This window comes from Leuciscus leuciscus, assembly GCF_965113295.1.
Source record: "Leuciscus leuciscus genome assembly, chromosome: 2".
Classification (NCBI taxonomy): Eukaryota; Metazoa; Chordata; class Actinopteri; order Cypriniformes; family Leuciscidae; genus Leuciscus; species Leuciscus leuciscus.
This window is the reverse complement of record NC_138726.1, coordinates 18,884,241-18,904,042: the sequence shown is the minus strand read 5'-3', so window position 1 is coordinate 18,904,042 and position 19,802 is coordinate 18,884,241. Positions and strand designations below refer to the sequence as shown.

Here is a 19,802-nt window from a genome sequence, read left to right as displayed (position 1 = left end):
CATTTTTCTAAACTGATTTCACAAAGTAAAATTGAGAAAAATCAAATAATTCAAACTTTGAAAAGTTTTGTGGGAAGTACATTTGTTTATTATAGAAAAAACTGCACATCAAACAGCCACATTCAAGGGTTTTCACAGAGCAGGCTGTCTACAGTAAAAGGAGATATTCCAAAATGGATTTAGCTTGACCACAACAGTGATTTTCAAGGGCATCAATATAATACTGACCACCCTTTGGACTTTATAGAAATGTGCTAAGATGTTTTTATCAGCAATGTCGAGAATTAAATTTAGCACAATAAGAGTCCTACTAGACAAGTTGCATGTGTCAAAAAAACAAAACAAAAAACAATAAGGGAGGAGATTTCTGCCAGTGGAAATAATTGATCAGCGTTTGATTGAGTCCTTGGCACTGAAATGGTTTTCTGTATGTTCTCTTTAATCTCTCCAGCGGATTATGCCATATTGCAGCTTTAACCCATAAGGTAACCACTGCAAGACAAACACATTCTGTTAATCATCAAATCATCGAAAGCAAGACAACTGAGATTAATCTTAAACCAAACTAGGATGCATGTATACAGTTTTAAAGAAACTGCTAAAACATTGCTGCTATCTCCCTGCTATACACTGAGAATAACAACAACAACATATAGCTGCAAGCAGCAATTAATGGACCCAAGCACAACAAGTACTACAATAAGTAATTAAAGAGTTTTAGATTATTTGAGCCAAAACAGGTACAAATCATAAATAGAATCACTTTTAATATGATTGAATTACTTATGACTTTTAACAATAGGTGGCGCTGTCACCAAATTGATGTGGCGTGGTCAGTGTGGGATGACAATAACCACATTTACACTGTTGGGGCAAACGGTTCTAAGAACGATAAAGGAAAAGTTCCAGTTATATTTCTACTTCAGCTTGGTTCAGCATGGCACGATTGCAAACCATTAAGAAACCATGCTGAACCGTGTTGGTAGAATGTGGCAGCATGCTATCAAATTAGTTAATGAGATAAACGATAACGGTTTGGTGTATCAACATACCATAACTTTTTGCAGGCATGGTCTGAAGATGATCTGAATCAAATTTGGTAAAAATTGGATCAACGGTCTAGGAGGAGATCGAAAAGTAGGTTTTCAAAGAAATTCAAAATATCGGATAAGTTTCATCGACTATGGATTAATTGGTATCATTGGTCTTGATATGTTCCTTACATATCATGAGTCATACCGATAACAGTCTCGTGACAATAGGAAAAATTAATCAAAAGCTATTAGCATTTATTTGAAAATGTAATTAAAATGTTTGACCACAAGGTGGCGCTGCCTGAAACTTTGAGTATCTCAAGGCATCATGTAGAAGACACATACCAAGTTTCGTAACGATACGCCAATACGTTTATAAACCATATTCAAAACGGTTGATACACAAAATGTGGGACGTGGGAAAATTGGATGTCGTTCGACTCGGTATGCTGTACAAGAATCTAAAGAGATGTGATTTTTGGCCAAACCTTACAGAAGTTATTGCAAAAATATCTATTTTTCATATCTCCTGAGGTGGCACTTTGCCAAATCTGCTCCTCAGGTCATGGTTGTCATAACACACACCACGTTTGGACACTAAAAGCATTGCAGATATACAGCCTCACATTCACTTTGCTCTTCGTCAAATTTGTTAGCACGTTATTCGAGAACCACTTGACTTGACTAATTAAGTTCAATTTCGTAACTTTTTGTCGGCATTGGTCTGAAGATGATCTGAGCAATGTTCTAGAAGTTGTCTTGAGCCAAGGAATCAGAGGAAAAAAGAATTTCTAGCACTAACAGTTAAAAAGTTACAGTTCTATGGGTTGCCATAGTCTCAAATGTGGAAGACGACGAATATATGCTTGGCCCCTAATAATATTAAATAATCAGTAGGTGTTTCCACTGTAATAGTGTAATACAATATAAACATAAATAAATGTTTAAAAAGCTAATGTAGTGTAGTGACTTACGGCAGTTTCATTCTCATGAAGACTCTGGCCATGAAAAAGCTCAGTAACACGCTGACAAAGCCGATGAAGAGCAGGAGGAAACGGTTGAGCTTGGGAATGTTGGGTGCATTAGAGCGATCCAGAATTATGAAGCCAAGGCCTCCCATGGTGAAGAGAAAACTGGATGCCAACCCCTCCATTATGTACTGCCCATTCACCCTTTAAGAGAGAACACAAGCATTCAGAGACAGACTAGCAACAGGGATTACAGAAGCACTGTTGTGCTGTTCTGCACACGTCAAAATAAAATCAACGTATATTAAAACAAGGTTTCCAAAAACACAAGGAATCTTCATTACAATGTTATGTACTGACTGAAGGGCTGGGTATCGATTCAGATGTTCCAATTCGATTCGATTCGCAAGCTCTCAATTCGATTTTCGATTCTAAATTCAATTTTCGATTCGATTCAATGAATATAGATTTCATACAAATCCTATATTTATAAAAAAGAACAGTGAACATAAGTTTACAAGTGGTTAATTAAGAAAAAGAAATTAAACAAACCTGCATATTAAACTTTTTATTTTAGGAACACTTGGGTACATTAAAACAGAAGCCAACTCTATATGTCAAATGCATACAATGAATAGACAGGATTTTGATGCAACATGTTGAAAATTGGACAAGTCAGAACAGTGGCATGCCTTGATCAAACAGGTTCAGGTTATTTAAGATAAAACAAAAATAAAATCTCACAGCATCAACTGTAACACGGAGGCTGCAAGCCTATGAACAATGTAGGAAAACGCTTTTGAGTGATAAATAAATAAATATGGAAAAAAATCGATTCATGGCCTTTAACATTAGTTAATGCACCGTGAACTAACATGAACAAACAATGAACAGCTGGATTTCTATTAACTACCATTAACAAAGATGAATAAATACTGTAATAAATGTATTGCTCATTGTTAGTTCATGTTAGTTTATTACATTAACTAATGCACCTTATTGTAAAGTGTTGCCTAAATACTGTATAGCTGTATTAACCTGTTTTTGTTAGTCAAACTTAGAGTACCACCCCGGTAGAAAAAAAAAAAATGCTAAGCACACTTGCAGCCAGTCTAATTTAGGATACTTCAAGTGTGTTAATGATTAGTTAAATTGAAGTATGCTATTTTGAAACAACTAATTTTGTACCAAGTATATTTTAGTTGTAATAAAATTTGAGTAAAGCATAACTTTAAAGGAACACTCCACCCATTTGCATTAAGCTTTGCATTGTTAGAAACCCAGTCATACTATTGAATGGTCGTGCAACACTCTCTCATTTTCCCCTGAGACGGGAGAAATACGTATTTACTTCTTAACACTTCCTCCCATATTGACGCAAAAATCGTCATTTTGCGTCATTGTCGGAGGAAGTGTAAGAGGGGGGGATTTCTGTTGAGACTACAAGCACTAGTTCCCACCCTTTCAAACCCGCCCATAGGGGGTTGGACCTAATGCGCTAACAGACCTATCACAGATTAGTGCCAGTGCGTTTGATTTCCAATGCCATCCTCTTTTTCCCGGACATGTCCAGCCGTCGAGATCGTCCAAAATGTCCGGGATTCGGCTTTTGCTTTCTGCGGTCGCCATTCATTGTTTACATGCACACCTTTTGTTTCAATCTAACTGAATTCATTCCGATTGGTGAATCTGAATGTAGTGTTTACATGAACGCTAAACAAGTGATCGGTTGATGTGCGTTTTAACATTGCTAAGAAAATTCCCGCTCCTCCGTGAGAGATGCGAGACCGGTGCGTCTCAGTAATGACGCCACCGGCCTCGCGCCGTTCTCCCGCGCCCCTCAGCCTCGTCCTGCTCGCCACAGTAAACATGATGAATGGCGACTGTAGAACGCAAGAGCCGAATCCCGGACATTTTGGGCGATCTCGAAATCCAGGGCAAACTCATCACGGAGACTCGCTAGTAGCTTAGCTTTGTTGTTGTCAACTGCCCTCTCTTACCGGTAGGCGTGGCTTGGGAGTGGCCTCCTAGGGCAGCGAATCAAGTGCATTCTGGGAGTTGTTGTCTTTCATCCACATAAGCCAAAAATAAATTTTCTGGCTTTTCTTAGTCTAGAAAGCTCCAAATTCAAAAATAATTTCACATTTCTTCTACATAAATGACCTATTTTAAATACACATTCATCTTTCCAGAGGTAAAGTGTCCCTTTAAGTGTATTTAGTGTACTTTTGTGTACTAAATTGGACCAACTTCAAGTATACTTTAAGTATATGCCTGTGTAGGGACTAATTACATGCTTGATTAATGACATTAAAGTGTACTTTATTTGTGTAACAAGTATATTACAAATTCATAAAGTTGTATTGTGAAAATAGGTAAAAGCATGATGATAATATACTTTTAATATATTTAAAGATAGTACAATTTGTGTTAGTAATGTTTGTTTTGCAATGTACTATTGAAAAAGGGAATACATTTCAAATACAATAAAGTATACTTTTTTTCACTAAGGCATAGCATGCAACAATACAAAAGGAATGGACAGATTCAATAAACTGTAAAACAGTATCATCATACAGCATGCAACTGGCAACTAATTGGGAATTTTAAAAGACCCATACTTGAGTTGTGGCAAAGTTATGTTGCCACAACGAAAGTTTGGTCATTAGATTACATTGCAGTCACGTATTTTGGTTAGCTCTGGTAATTTGGTCGAGATTTGTATGCCGGTGGTTTAAGAACACCACAGAAATTCTGAATTTGGAAGGCAATAAAACTACCGACTAATCCTGTATCCACAGTATGATGTTTAAAGATCACGATTTTATTTATTGGGGTAACTTTTAAAAAGTATTATATAGGCCTATGGCATAAAGAGAAAGGTCTCTGGCAAAAGTGAAGTGACTCATCTGAAGAGCAACCAGTTTTTTTTTTGTACTGATGTTATGATGACAGGCTGTATAAAATGAAAGAGAGGGGGTAAAATCTTTGCGTGGCAGGGGGAGCTGCCACTCGACCAGTCACGGATATATGCGCCTGCCACTGCGTTATACGCGCCGGCCACTCGACCACCAGTCACGGATATATGCGCCGGCCACTCGACCAGTCACGGATATGCGCCTGCCACTGCGTTATATGCGCCGGCCACTCGACCAGTCACGGATATATGCGCCGGCCACTCGACCAGTCACGGATATATGCGCCTGCCACTGCGTTATACGCGCCGGCCACTCACGGATATATGCGCCGGCCACTCGACCAGTCACGGATATATGCACCTGCCACTCGAATTTACACAATATGTAAGGTTTAAAAAAAAAAAAAATGCAGCGCGCGTCTCGTGGCTCTACCAGCCACACGATCTCTCACTGTTTACATCTATCAGACACTCCTATTGATACACAAAAGCACACATACAGTGCAATACATATCTTATTTACCCATTTCTCATCTAAATCTTATATTCTTTTCGCTCTTTTTACCCGTATGGGAGCGCGCGCTCGTGGCTCTATTAGCATCTCGCCGGTGTTGTGCCGAATTTCGACCCCCTGCCAAATTATTACCCCCCTAGTATTGGTAGGTTTAGGATTAGTTGTGGGGGAGGTGTTAGGATTAGGGGTGGGGTTAGGATTAGGCAATCAGGTACTGACTTCAATGAGGGGGGTAATAATTTGGCAGGGGGTCGAAATTCGGCACAACACCGGCCACTACCGGCCACTACCAGCCACAAGATCTCTCACTGTTTACATCTATCAGACACTCCTAATCATATACGAGAGCACGCAGACAGTGTATATGGTGCAATTTGTGAAAAAAACAGAAGGGGGGGATGTTTTGAAACATTTTTATTCATATTCATTTTATTGTTCTATCGCACTGACGGTTCACATTACAGCGCTTAGTTTAATAGGCTAGGCTACTTCTATATCAGCCTCTGCTGAACCACGGATTGATTGCAAAGTTAAACCATCACGGTAGAAAAAGTTTTACTGCTGCTGTTAAAGTAATAACGTTAACTTTACATCGCGATGCTGAGCTACAGTGAAATGATAGAAAAGACAGATGCATTATCTGTAGTGATGCACCGATGTGAAAATTGTGGCCGATACCGATAACCGATATTAATATTGCTGTTATGGCCGATACCGATATTTACCGATGTCGATATCTCTGTATAGAAAACAAATTTTAATGATTATCAAATAAAGAGCTATTTTCCCAAAAAAAAAAATTCTTTTTTACTTTAGAAATGACTGATATTGGGCGCCTTTACCTGTGTGCAAAATATGTCACATACGACACACATGCATTATACTGCATTGCATATACAGTAATGTGTGCTGGTCAATTTGTCTAAAATTAAGAAACCCTTAGAAAACAGTAAAACATTTTTAAAAAAAACAGGATCATTGTGTAAAATTAAGATAGGCTACTTTATTTATTATTCCAATATCCAAATATGATACTAAAAAATACCACAGGGAAAAGGGCTTCTATTTGTGACGTGCTGTCTTTGCGTTTGAACATTGCACATTTTAAACAGGACACTCATTAACTGAATAAATGTTAGCCAATACAAACATATTTATAGAAAACAGTTGACAATGAATAGACAGGAGTCCAATAATAGCATAACGAATCATTCTAAACAAGTAGCCTAGGCTATTAGACATGAGCTGTGTTAACGGTAAAACGTCCGTCATTTAACGAATTTTAAAAACACGGATGGATAATACAAAATACTTTCTGATATTTTGACAGAAAAAAAACAAGCAAGAACAAAATTTAAACTTAGCCCGTCAATTTTTCATTTTACAATTATCTTCTCTCTCTGTGTGTGCGCGCGTCCGTGTTTGTGAGAGAGAGAGATCGCGCAGCACTGATACAACGGTAGCCTACTTTTTAATCCATAAGTAACGAACGCGCTAGTTTTCATACAAAATAAATATGTAACATAATTAGGTAGGCTACTTTAGTTATTATTAATACAATAACGTAACACATGAAGGCTACGTTTCTCAACACTGAGAATGAATCAATAAACGCCTGTTTCTCCACTCGCGCTTATCAGTAATCCACAAATCACACGTGCTGTCACTTTTGAGAAAAATCTAATTCGAACGGGTATGAAATATCAAGCAATATATTCAAATATCTACGAGTCAAAAAACGATCAGTCAAAAATGTGTCATGAAGAGGAAAAAAACATAAGTCGCACTGGACTGCGTTAACAATGTTACGGACGGGACAGTTGACGTGAGCGCTCTGAAAGCGCCACTAAGACTGCTTTAAAACTTTCACAGAGACCTCAAACAGAAAGCACAAAAAGCCTGTCTTTAAATTTAATTTCGTTTTGTATTAATTGTATCTTAATTTTGATAAATGTTTCATCAACCAATTGCCTGGATTGCATTAAATAAGAAGTAAATATAGTAGAAAATATTTAATCAGGACACGGAGGCGAGGGCGCGTGAACCTGGAGCGCGTCTCATAAATGAACCGAAATCTACCTGCCTCACAGACCGGAGACATATATAGAAAGCTTGAAATGTCTATTTTTAAACAGAACAATTCAAAACGAAAGAAAACAGACTGTTCTCTGCTTATGTCATCTGTATGAAATGTGTATTTATCTCAGGCACATTCACTACTGCTAAGATCGAGTCAGCATCGTCAACTTCATCTTCAACTTCACACGTCAAATATCGGCCTGTTCACATCGGCCATATTTTGACATCGGAACGATACCGATGTGTAAAAAAATGACCATATCGGCCACTAATTATCTGTGTTAGTCAATTCGCCTCATTCGTGCGAATTCTGGACGCGACCGCGCCACGCTAAACTCCTCGCGCCGCAGGACCTCTAGACGCGCGTAAACGCGTCTTTACATTGAAATTTAAATCACTCGCGCCAGACGCTCAAGAGTGAGTGATCAAAAAACCTTTGCTTTAGCCTTAATGGGCTTTATGCACAGCTACACTACTTCCTGAACTTCAGCCAGCTCTATGTTTCCTGTCTGTCATTATTGGACAAACTGATTAATCCAGGTGTGTCTGATTATTGTTACTGAGGTCAGGCACACCTGGATTAATCAGTTTGTCCAATAATGACAGACAGGAAACAAAGAGCTGGCTGAAGTTCAGGAAGTAGTGTAGCTGTGCATAAAGCCCATTGAGTGAAACACCGTGTGTAACTTCGGCCATTCTCAGTGGTGTGACTCATGACTGGGACACTAACTCTGCTTGTCATCATAGAAACAGATAATCAGATTGTTATGTTTATTCCCGCTTCAGTAATATGCTAAGATGCCTTCCTTTCGAAACACGACACACTGCCCAGGGCCGGGTTTCCCGATAACGATGTATCTTAGCTCTTAAGAGCGCTCTCTACGTGCAAGGTTAAGAACGCTCGCAGCAATTCCACGCGCGTTTCCCAAAAGTGCACTTAACATGAACGCGCGAGAACGCGTTTTACGTGCTACTTAAGAGTCGCTGTCCATTCGCGAAGTGCTGAAATATAACCTTATATGGAAACGTATTCTGAACGTTTAGCCTTAATCATTAGGTTTAACCTAATAATCGTCATCTGTGGATTAGCAATCAAGACAAGTCTAAAGTCTACATTCAGGCGGAGATAGCCTACTGACAAAATGTATGAACAAAAAAACAAACAAGAAAAGATACCTTTCAAAAAAGATTAAATGAATGTAGGCCTAATTTTAGAGGAGATAGAGCGAAACAAAGATGTTATTTTTAACAGATTTAAAGGACACCATACAAATAAGGAAAAACAAAACATCTGGGTGGACATTGCAAACTAACTGCAACCCGGGGTGTTCAAAGATCAGGGAAGGTGGTCTGCAAGAAATGCCCAATACATGGCTGGTTTTCGTGCACGTCAGCAAGTCCTTGACAGATTTTTTGTTTTTATTCATCCATATTTTGCCCAGTCTTTGAAGCATATTTCCCACATTACTTCGTTCTTTTGATTTTTTTTTTTCATTCATTTGATTTAGATGTGTATTTTTTTCTTCCCTTTTTTATTATTTAATTTATACATTCATTTAAACAAAAAACAAGTACAATAAAGTGTAAAATAAAAAAGTACAATAAGAACCTTATATTTTTACTCACTTTGCAGTGTAATCTGTTTAATCTAGATAAAAGTGTAATCTGCCGTTTGTCCTGCAGGTGTCCTCATAAATCTGTCTTCTTACGATGCACTTGGGGATTTACGATAAGGCCTACTCCAGAGCACATTTTTAAGTGCTACTTAAGTTACGATGCTTTTGGGAAAGAGACCGTAATATTAAGATCAGTCCTACGATCGTTTTTACGAACTACTTAGGCTTACGATGCTTTTGGGGAACGCAGCCCAGGACCTGCAACCGTCTTGCAAGTGTTGATAGGCTATTACTCGTGTAACCAATCAGATAGCGCCGTGGGTGGGACATTGAGCAAGTCTGCAGAGGCTGCGGAGGCTATATCTAAGTAACGTTAGCGCATTTTAAAATAAAATTGACTTTAATCAAACCACGGATCCGTGATAATTAAGCAGAGGCAGGGATACATTGACCAGAAAGGGGGAAATCCCACGCATCCCCCCGGCAAATCACACCCTGTATATTTATTGTGCATGTGAGGAACGTACAATGCAAGTGATCGCACAGAAACATTAAATCAAGGGAATTGTTTGGTCAAACATTGAATAAAATTAATATACAATTACACAAAATTAATCAGACTTTAAAGAAAGACTTTATAGAAAACTAAATGGAGTGGTCAAAATCATTCTTCAGAATGTCTGAGTATCATGCAGCTGCAACAGTCAGAGATCGTGTGGCTGGCGCGGCACAGGTCAAAAGAGCGAATAAAAAACAAGATAAGGTGAGAAATAGGTAAATAAGATCTGTATTGCACTGTCTGTGTGCTCTTGTGTATCAATAGGAGTGTCTGATAGATGTAAACAGTGAGAGATCGTGTGGCTGGTAGTGGCCGTAAACAGTGAGAGATCGTGTGGCTGGTGCGACGCTTCGCTTATAGCCACGAGCGCGCTCCCATACGGGTAAAAAGAGCAAATAAAAAAACAGATAAGGTGAGAAATAGGTCAATAAGATCTGTATTGCACTGTATGTGTGCTTTTGTGTATCAATAGGAGTGTCTGATAGATGTAAACAGTGAGAGATTGTGTGGCTGGTATAGAGACAGAGCGCAACGCGTCATAAGCTGAAGACCACGCCCACCAAGGGGGAAAACAAAGCAACTGTCTCCATTGACTTTGCATTGCGAGAGGCTGCCTCCTTGTCATTTCTTGCTTCTAAGAAAAGACAGAATAATGCCTAAAAGCTGCTATGTGACAAGGTGTACAGCAAACAAGCTAAGAAACCCAGAAATAAGTTTTCATAAGCTGTCGACCCCAAAAAACGAGCGTTTGAGGACATAAAAGTGGATACAGGCTGGAACGAATGGGTAAATTGTGGGATCCTGACACTCAGTATGCACTAAAAATACACCACGCGTGCAGTAAGTTAAACATTTGGTCACTGGTGAGCCAAATATCCAAATGTCAGTTTTATATATTATATTTCTGTAAGATAAACTATCCTGTGTTGCTGATTACGGTCTCCTCCAGCGGACGTACGTTAGTTCTCAGAGAAATGAGACACGTGACGCTCTGTCTCAACTGCCTGTATCCACTTTTATGTCCTAAACACTCGTTTTTTGGGGTCGAGAGCTAATAAAAACTTATTTCTGGGTTTTTTTAGCTTCTTTGCTGTACACCTTGTCACACAGCAGTTTTTAGGCATTTTTCTGTCTTTTGTTAGAAGCAAGAAATGACAAGGAGGCAGCCTCTCGCAATGCAAAGTCAATGGAGACAGTTGCTTTGTTTTCCCCCTGGGTGTGGGCGTGGCCTAAATACGCTCTGTCTCTATGGCCGGCGCGATGCTATACAGCCACGAGCGCGCACTCCCATATACGGGTAAAAAGAGCGATAAGGTATAATTGATCATTGAGAAATAGGTAAATAAGATCTGTATTGCACTGTCTTTGTGCTCTCGTGTATCATTAGGAGTGTCTGAAAGATGTAAACAGTGAGAGATCGTGTGGCTGGTAGTGGCCGTAAACAGCGAGAGATCGTGTGGCTGGTGCGACACTTCGCTTAGCCACGAGCGCGCTCCCATACGGGTATAAAGAGCAAATAAAAAACAGATAAGATGAGAAATAGGTAAATAAGATATGTATTGCACTGTATGTGCTTTTGTGTATCAATAGGAGTGCCTGATAGATGTAAACAGTAAGAGATCGTGTGGCTGGTAGTGGCCGGCGTGATGCTAAATAGAGCCACGAGACGCGCGCTGCATTTGTTTTGTTTTTTAAACCTTACATATTGTGTAAGTTCGAGTGGCCGGCGCATATATCCGTGACTGGTCGAGTGGCCGGCGCATATAACGCAGTGGCAGGCGCATATATCCGTGACTGGTCGAGTGGCCGGCGCATATATCCATGACTGTGCTGCGTTCCAGTCCAAAATTGTCATGCCCTTCACTCGCTAACTTCCCTTCGTCTCGTTCACTCGGATGTACGTCATTGCGAGTGCCCACTACTGGCGGAAACTGCAATGGGCTGAACTGGAACGTCCTAAGCCCTTGATCACTTGGAATCAGCTGTGGAGTTGATTTATTATTAAATTTTTTTTCCCTTTAATAATTTGTTTAATGCAACATCCAAATGTTTATAGGTGTGTTTGGGTTGTTTTAAATTTAAAACATTATAATTAATATATCATAGAGTTGTCTGTGTGGTGGTGATTAGACGAGATATGTGGTGACGTCACAATCGTACTGCATTGTGGGACATATAGGTGCCTGAAGTGTACATTTGAAGCAGACTCGCTCCCTCGGTCAAAATCGAGGGAACGAGGGTCTGTTAGTGTTGTCAAAAGACCCGGTACTTCGGTACCAAGTCGGTACTAATTTTTTTTTTAAACGTCACGGTACCAGGTTTTCTCAAACCCGGTACTTGATGCGCGTGCAGTTGCGTCCTCTTCATAAAAGCTGCTGATGTGGTGCTGATGTTTTTGCGCGTGCAGATACGTTATTTCAAATGGCGCGCGGCAAGCGCGCTCATAATAGAAGCGGCGCGCTCGCTTTTACATGTGCGTTCATGGATGTATATAGCAACGACAGACGCCACCGGAAGAACAAACGCTTGTGCGAACTGCGCTCTCCATGACGACGAGGAAGTGTGACATAGGCCTATTAATTGATTTCTAGCCCTTGCATTAGCTTTACTACTAGATATATTTATGGAGATGAGAAATAAAAAGCCGTCATTAATATCAGTCCGTCAGAAAAGCAGTTCTAGTCTTATTCTTGGCTGGATAACTCTTAGCAGGTTTAAAAAGCCCTTTTAAAGTTAAATATGAATACAGTTTTGGATTAAATAAAAGTATAGTCAAGTCAAATAAAACATATTTTATCTCCTGTATAGTTTGGTAATGCTACAATAAGATACCATTCATTAACATCATTTAATGCGTTATCTGACATAACACATTGAGTGAACAATATATTTTTACAACATTAATTAATGTTTGTGAATGTTATTTAATACAAAACACTTGATTGGTCATGTTTGTTCACTTCATTCATTGTGCATTAAATAATGTTAACAGAAATAATGTTAACTTTTTATTTTTAAATTTTATTTTTAAATTAACCCCTAAAGGAGAATAATTGCGACAGTATATAACTATTGTTTTTTTTGTTAGGTAATTTTATCTAATGTTATCTAACAAATGGAATCTTATTGTAAAGTGTTTTTAATACTACAGTTTCCATCTTTGTGATATACACTTTAATATAATTATGTAAATTTAATCTAAATTAAGCTTTGGTACCGAAATTGGTACCGAGAACCGTGGATTTTCACTGGTATCGGTACCGAATACTGAAATTTTGGTACCGTGACAACACTAGGGTCTGTCCATATAAAACTTCCCTCGTCCACTTCACGAAGTGGAACGCACTTCAAAATGGCGGCAGGGATTCCCCCAAGGGGAAGTGCTTAGGGAAGTTCGCAAGTGCGTGTCTAAAAGTGGACTGGAACGCAGCACGGGTCGAGTGGCCGGCGCATATATCCGTGACTGGTCAAGTGGCCGGCGCATATATCCTAGTGATGGCAAAATCGAGGCCTCGTGAACCAATGAAACAGTTGAACCAAATGTGCCATATTGTTTCGAGGCTTCGAATCAATCCGACACCCGTCTCAACGGTGACACCTAGTGGTCACTTGCAGGTGTTGATCTGAAACAACCTTGACGAGCCATTAAAAAAATGTGTTGTTTTTTTATTATTATAATGTTCTAATATGTGAAGCTTGTAACCTATAGGCTCCTCACTGTGCATAATGTTATTTTGGTCATGAAAAATGAATATTAATAAAAGAAATCAAGCCACAATGTCTCACTTTTTTAGAGATTTTTATTCAAAAATATTAATTTATCTGCTGTGGAAGGACTTAGCCTACTTCTTTTTTTACAGATAATTTCTCCAGCCTTTGAAAAAATCCTCTCACAAGGGACACTTGTTGCTTGTCAAATGGCGCATCATGGATGATGTATTGTTGCAGTAGGCTAGCTGCCGATCACAATACACACATCTCACTTTATTTGGGGTTTCTAAATGGAAATGCTCCCACACCACTGATGTACGGCATCTCTTCTGGGGAGCCTCCATTTTATCTATCTATCCAAATATATCTATATATGAATCGATCTATGTATCTAGATATGTATCTATAATCTATGTATCTATATATGTATCGATCTATAATATATGTATTTATATATGTATCTGTAATCTATCTATATATGTATCTATTAATCTAGCTGTCTATATATATTTATATCTATGTATCTATTAATGTGTCACTATATGTATACTCTGTCTGTCTCTAGCCTATCAGTCAATGTGTTGTGTAAATTTAAATGTAAGTCTAAATTGCCTATAACTAATCAAATCGCACTATGTCACTATATCACCAAAAGTCCGCTATCTCAAAATCAAACTACTCTCACAAAAACCCACGAGGTCAAAATGCGTTTATTTCACTTTTATACAGATGTGCGATTGTGTGGTCTGTTCCCGACCGTGTCAATAGCCGCGTTTCCACTGTCGGGCCAGGGCCGGGCCGTGCTAGTGCGTGCCAGGGCCAGTCGCGTTTCCACTGTCACTTCCGGGGCTTGATCGGGGCTTACTCAGGGCCAACGGCCAGGATTTCTGGCCCGTCGAATACCTTGGGCCAGAGCGGGCCAGCTCTGGCTAGAGGAGTGGTTACGAACAGAGGCGGAGTATACCTGAGTCGAGAGACGGCAGCGCCGGATGATTCTGTCAGCATTAAAGACTTTTAAAATAATTTAACTCGCGTTCATGTTTGAATGCCTTGTGTTTGTGATGCAAAAGACTATGCGCGCTAACCGTTACCATAGTAAACATAGTAAACGCTTGAAGATACGCATAGTAAAAAAACATACGCTTGAAGAAATCCGACCAATCATAAAGGCTATCACAGTCATGTTTTTATTTTATCTGTCAGTAGCCCACGTCTCGTCTCTTTATACCGGACTATCATAAAATAAAGCAACTTTTTTTTCGGGAGCTTCCTCTGTGCAGAAACGAGGACGTTATAAAATACATCGTTGCTGAACTTGCTAAGCTAAGCATTCAGTGAACAACGCTTCAAGTTCGGGAAAAAATTAAAAAGTTGTGGGCGCAGTACAAGGCGATTAAAACGCACAATGGACAAAGCAATGCCCAGAGAAGGAACTTTCCATGGTTCGACTTGATGGACGGTGTGCTGGGTCACCGTCCATCTGTTAGTGGAGAGACATCAAACACTATCAAACACTGATTCGGCGGACCACACCTGATGAAACACTAGTGAAACACTTCGAGGCTTCGTTTGGTCATAGTCACGTGACATGGGTGTTTCGAATCACGCTTCGGATCAGTGTTTCGACACATCTGCGCTTCGGGATCTCGCAAAGCTTCGGAACGACTGTTTCGCTTCAGCCATCCTTAATATATCCGTGACTGGTCAAGTGGCCGGCGCGTATAACGCAGTGGCAGGCGTATATCCGTGACTGGTCGAGTGGCCGGCGCATATATCCGTGACTGGCGGTCGAGTGGCCGGCGCGTATAACGCAGTGGCAGGCGCATATATCCGTGACTGGTCGAGTGGCAGCTCCCCCTGCCACGCAAAGATTTTACCCCTACAGAAATGAAAACCATTACCTGTATGCCAGAAAGGCTACTGGCCGCTGATGTCCGTGTTCATCTGTCATTGATCCGACACTCGGAGGTTCAACGATCACATCGTATATGATGCCTGAAGAGATCAGAAGAGTAAGTTATGGTGCAGTAAGATCACAGTTTTGAGCAGTCATTTAGACTAAAACAGAGTAATGTCGCATTTAAAATTATTTATTTAGCTATTGAATATCTAGCAAAATAATAATAAACTTCCGTTTCATTCTTGTTCATGTAAGGAGCAGTAAGGAGTAAGTAGTAAGGAGCAGAGAGTAGTCATTTTGTCTGTGTGTAAGTTAGGCTACAATATCTTTTGAGATTAAAGAATGCGTTCACCATTGTCAGAGAAATCAGACTAACAGTTAACTCGCAAGATTATTTCACAAAGCACAAAAGCATGCATCTTCATATTCAAATAAACTGTAATACAAAGTCTCTACAGTAAAAAATAACTTGTAAATAAACGGTTGTGCTGATGTGTGCACAGACAACAGGATAAGGGTTAACGTAGTAGCTAAAGGCTAGTTTAGCCTCAGATTGCTTTGAGACTCTTACCACCGGTGATGAGAAAATATGAAACAATCACGACGGCATATACGGTCATTGCAGAAGGCATATGTAGCCATGATGGTTTTTTAAGTTTGACATTCGGGCATTCCAGTACAGCAAACGGTAGGCTGAATAGACTCTCCATGGTTTAATTCAATGCTGTGTTCCTGTGGCTGCCCGGCTAATGCATACGTCACACTGGCCGTAGAGCGACGTGTACAGGAAGTAGTGATGTTACGTATGACACTGAAGCTTCGATGCGCGTATCACACTATGGAAGGCCAAAAGGGCCAAAACGTGTGAAACTGTCGCGTTAACGCGTATTTACGTGTTAACACGTCATTACGCGTTAACGCGTATTTACGTGTTAACGCGTAAATGACGTGTTAACGAGTACCTAAATTTGGGACATTAGCACCACCTACTGGTTTGGTGCTGCTCTTGCTCAAACACAGAGAACCTAAATTAAGCTTGTAAATAGCAGTTTTTAAGGTGAAAATACATGTTCAACAATGACTTTTCAGAATAATTACAGCATATTTTAAATGGGCATATTTAGACAGTTAACTATAACTGTTCAAGCCCTAAAAGTCATGACCATTTTCACAAATCACAATAGAAATTGTGTAATATATTTACACATTTCTCCAAACAGTATTTACATGTACACTTATACTGTAGCATATTTCTAAAGTATCTTTTTATAATTGAACCACTATGCATTATTTGTTAGAGAACCCCTTCTGTTAACACCATTAAGCCTTGAATCTGAGAATTTAGAAGAATCTGAGATTTGAGATGCATTGTTTTGCAGTATTTTTCGAAGATAACAAGCTCAATAAAATATAACAAATAATATATATATATATATAGGCTATAAAGGTGGTTATAAATTATAATGTCTTGGAAAAGTTAATTTTTTCAGGAATTCAACTTAACAGGTGAAACTGTCCATAAGCAAAAGTGGCCCAAACCAAGTATTGAGTACATATGCATTATACTTTTCAGAGAACCAACATTTCTGTATTTAAAATCCTTTTTTTGTTGATTTCATGTAATATTAAAATTTTCTGAGATTTTGAATTTGGGGGTTTCAAAAGCTGTAAGCCATAATCATCAAAATTATAACAAATAAAGGCTTGAAATATCTCACTTTGCATGTAAAAAGTGTATATTAGTTTCACCTGTAAAGTTGAATTCCTGAAATAAATGAACTTTTCCACGACATTCTAATTTATTGAGAAGCACCTGTATGTATATGTGTATATATATATATATATATATATATATATATATATATATATATATATATATATGCTATATTACAAAGTTATATTACAACACACACTACACACAAACACAAACACACACACACATGCGTAATAATAATAATCTAAAGTGATTGGCTTGAATTTTTAATAAATGAAATGAAACAGAACTTCTGCTTTTCTTTTTTTACAATGGATATTACATTGTGAAATCATGAATATAGGACCAAAAGTAATAATATATATTTTATTAATACTACACAGAACAAGAGATTAATCTATATTCTCGCCAAAATGTTGGATAGATTTGGAGTGCTAATACACTCGTGATCTATCTATTCAGTTTCCTGGAAGTTACCCTTCCATCAGTGTCGTTGCTCATGATGGCTCATGAGGTATGTTCAGCGTAGTGCTTGAGTCACTCTATCATGAATAATTCAAATAAAATAAAGGTGTTGTGTCACGGTGACACCGCCTGTCGTTACTGTTTGTAATCATTCTCATGACTATTAATTTGGTGACGCACACCTTCGTTTTATTGTATTTATTCATGAGATTGCGAAAAAGCGCTTACCTCATGGATACGATGAGCCTACGTCACCTGGCATCTTCCGTTCGGTGCGCGCCCGTGATGAGAATCGTATAGAGAGACGGGAATCCATACATCGTTTTTCCAAATTATATATTACACTTCTTTACAGGTAACTGTGAACAAACTAGCTTTCGGTTATAATAAACACTGTTAAACATATTACGGTGGGTTGAAAATAGTTTTTTTTTTTAAACTTTATTTAAGTTTGTCATGAGATTGTTGCTTCGCAATTAGCGCGACAGCCTGCCATTATATGCAATACATCAAAAATACCGTTGCATGGAATCCATAAGAGTTGATGTTTCAGAGTTATGCATTTTCTTCGACTCACATATTTGGTCATTTAACCCCCTGTGATATGTCTATTAACAGCGAGTTATAGTACTAGAATAGGCTAGCCTATGTCTTAACACATTTAATCATTTTTTCCCCCAGAGTTTCCCCACATTTGTATGGTATTTACAAGATAATTAAATAATCGATATCAATTATATATAGAAAAATAAATACTTTAAGGCTTTTACTTTTATGGCACAACTAATCAAATAAAATGATGACACAATTACAAAAAATCTAGAAATTGGATGCAGTTATTATAAACTTTATTATAAACTGAATAACACAACAAATAAGTAAAGATAGATAGATAGATTGATACATGGTTTTACTACAGTTCTATTGTATCAATACAGTAAAACCATAGTAACCATCACTGTAGTAACCATGATCTGTTATAAACACGAAGATTGACATTTCGTTAATAAAATAAATAATAACACAATGTTGTAAAAAAATAAACAACTCTAAGTTCTGGCTATTGTCACAACGCGCTGAGTGGAAGACAGACTAGAACAGGATGATGAAGAAAGTTTCTTTAATACTCAAAATAATTTCCAGAACAGAGAGATACTCACACACATGTAGCCAGGGCCGTTTCTAGGCATAGGCAAACTAGGCAGTTGCTTAGGGCGCAAACAGCCGGGGGGCGCCAGTAAGAGCCCTAGTCACACCAAGAGATTTTTTTCTCGCCCAAGCAAGTGGAAGAATTTTTTTTTTACATTTCCAATAACAGACAGTATATTTGCACAAAATTCCTGTGTTTATGACAAAAGGACACCTGCCACTAAATATCTACAGTGGGTAGGTCGTTGGGCGCGAGGTGATTGAAAGTAGCTTTTTTTTACACATTATAATGTATAATGTGCAAAGTGTGTGTTGATATATATACGATATATATCAGTCAGATTCACAAGGCTTAATGTGTTATCAGAAGGGGCTCTCTAACAAATAATGCATAGTAGTTAAATTATAAAAAGATGCTTTAGAAATATGCTACAATAGGAGTGTAGGCTACATGAAAATACTATTTGAAGGAAATGTGTAATATTATCCTAACACAACTTCTATTGTGATTGTGAAAATGGTCATGACTTTCAGAGGCCAATTTAAAATATGCTGTAATTATATGTAGGCCTAGTTGTAACCTATATTCTGAAAAGTCATTGTTGAACATGTATTTTCACCTTAAAAACTGCTATTTACAAGCTTAATTTAGGTTCTCTGTGTTTGAGCAAGAGCAGCACCAAACCAGTAGGTGGTGCTAATGTCCCAAATTTAGGTACGCGTTAACACGTCATTTACGCGTTAACACGCAATTTACGCGTTAACACGTAAATACGCGTTAACGCGTAATGACGTGTTAACGCGTAAATTGCGTGTTAACACGTAAATACGCGTTAACGCGACAGTTTCACACGTTTTGGCCCTTTTGGCCTTCCATAATCACACAAGCGACACAATTTCTAGTGAAGCCGCGTGTATCGGTTTACTAGAGTCACTATAGTGTCATAAGCACATTTAATAACAGATGATCCTATCAGACAATGTCCTTATTCATTGTGTGTGTGTGTGTGTGTGTGTGTGTGTGTGTGTGTGTGTGTGTGTGTGTGTGTGTGTGTGTGGAGAGAGAGAGAGAGAGAGAGAGTAGGCCTACATCTTGTTGAATCATATAAGCTTATATTATATTTTATTGTCACACTTTAATGGGAAAATGAATTTATTTAATGAACAAATCAAACA

At 38.6% G+C, this 19,802-nt stretch overlaps 1 protein-coding gene and 1 long non-coding RNA gene across 3 annotated transcripts; both read right to left on the bottom strand.

The window, feature by feature from the left end:
• Positions 1-65: 65 nt before the first annotated feature.
• ostc (oligosaccharyltransferase complex subunit) lies at positions 66-16,070 on the bottom strand. The gene is made up of 4 exons (XM_082153333.1): positions 15,870-16,070; positions 15,300-15,393; positions 2,009-2,206; positions 66-492 (listed from the first exon to the last, which is right to left on the bottom strand). Exons 1-4 carry the CDS (start codon positions 16,006-16,008, stop codon positions 474-476), a joined length of 450 nt encoding a protein of 149 aa, XP_082009459.1. The 5' UTR covers positions 16,009-16,070; the 3' UTR covers positions 66-473.
• On the bottom strand, positions 5,272-14,157 carry LOC309486484. 2 transcript variants are annotated; one of them, XR_014201564.1, is made up of 3 exons: positions 7,782-13,761; positions 6,014-6,073; positions 5,272-5,459 (listed from the first exon to the last, which is right to left on the bottom strand). It is a non-coding gene; the product is annotated as an uncharacterized lncRNA (long non-coding RNA). The 2 variants fall into 2 exon arrangements; XR_014201563.1 differs by lacking the exon at positions 5,272-5,459 and having other exon boundaries at positions 5,845-6,073; positions 7,782-14,157.
• Positions 16,071-19,802: the final 3,732 nt, after the last annotated feature.

Excerpts from the sequence above, each read along its gene's own strand:
- ostc (XM_082153333.1), bottom strand. The coding sequence starts at position 16,008 with ATGGAGAGTCTATTCAGCCTACCGTTTGCTGTACTGGAATGCCCGAAT. Across the intron at positions 15,394-15,869 it reads ATATTTTCTCATCACCGGTG|GCATCATATACGATGTGATC; the intron begins GTAAGAGTCTCA and ends TGATCTCTTCAG. Across the intron at positions 2,207-15,299 it reads GTAGCCTTTCTGGCATACAG|GGTGAATGGGCAGTACATAA; the intron begins GTAATGGTTTTC and ends TCTCTCTTAAAG.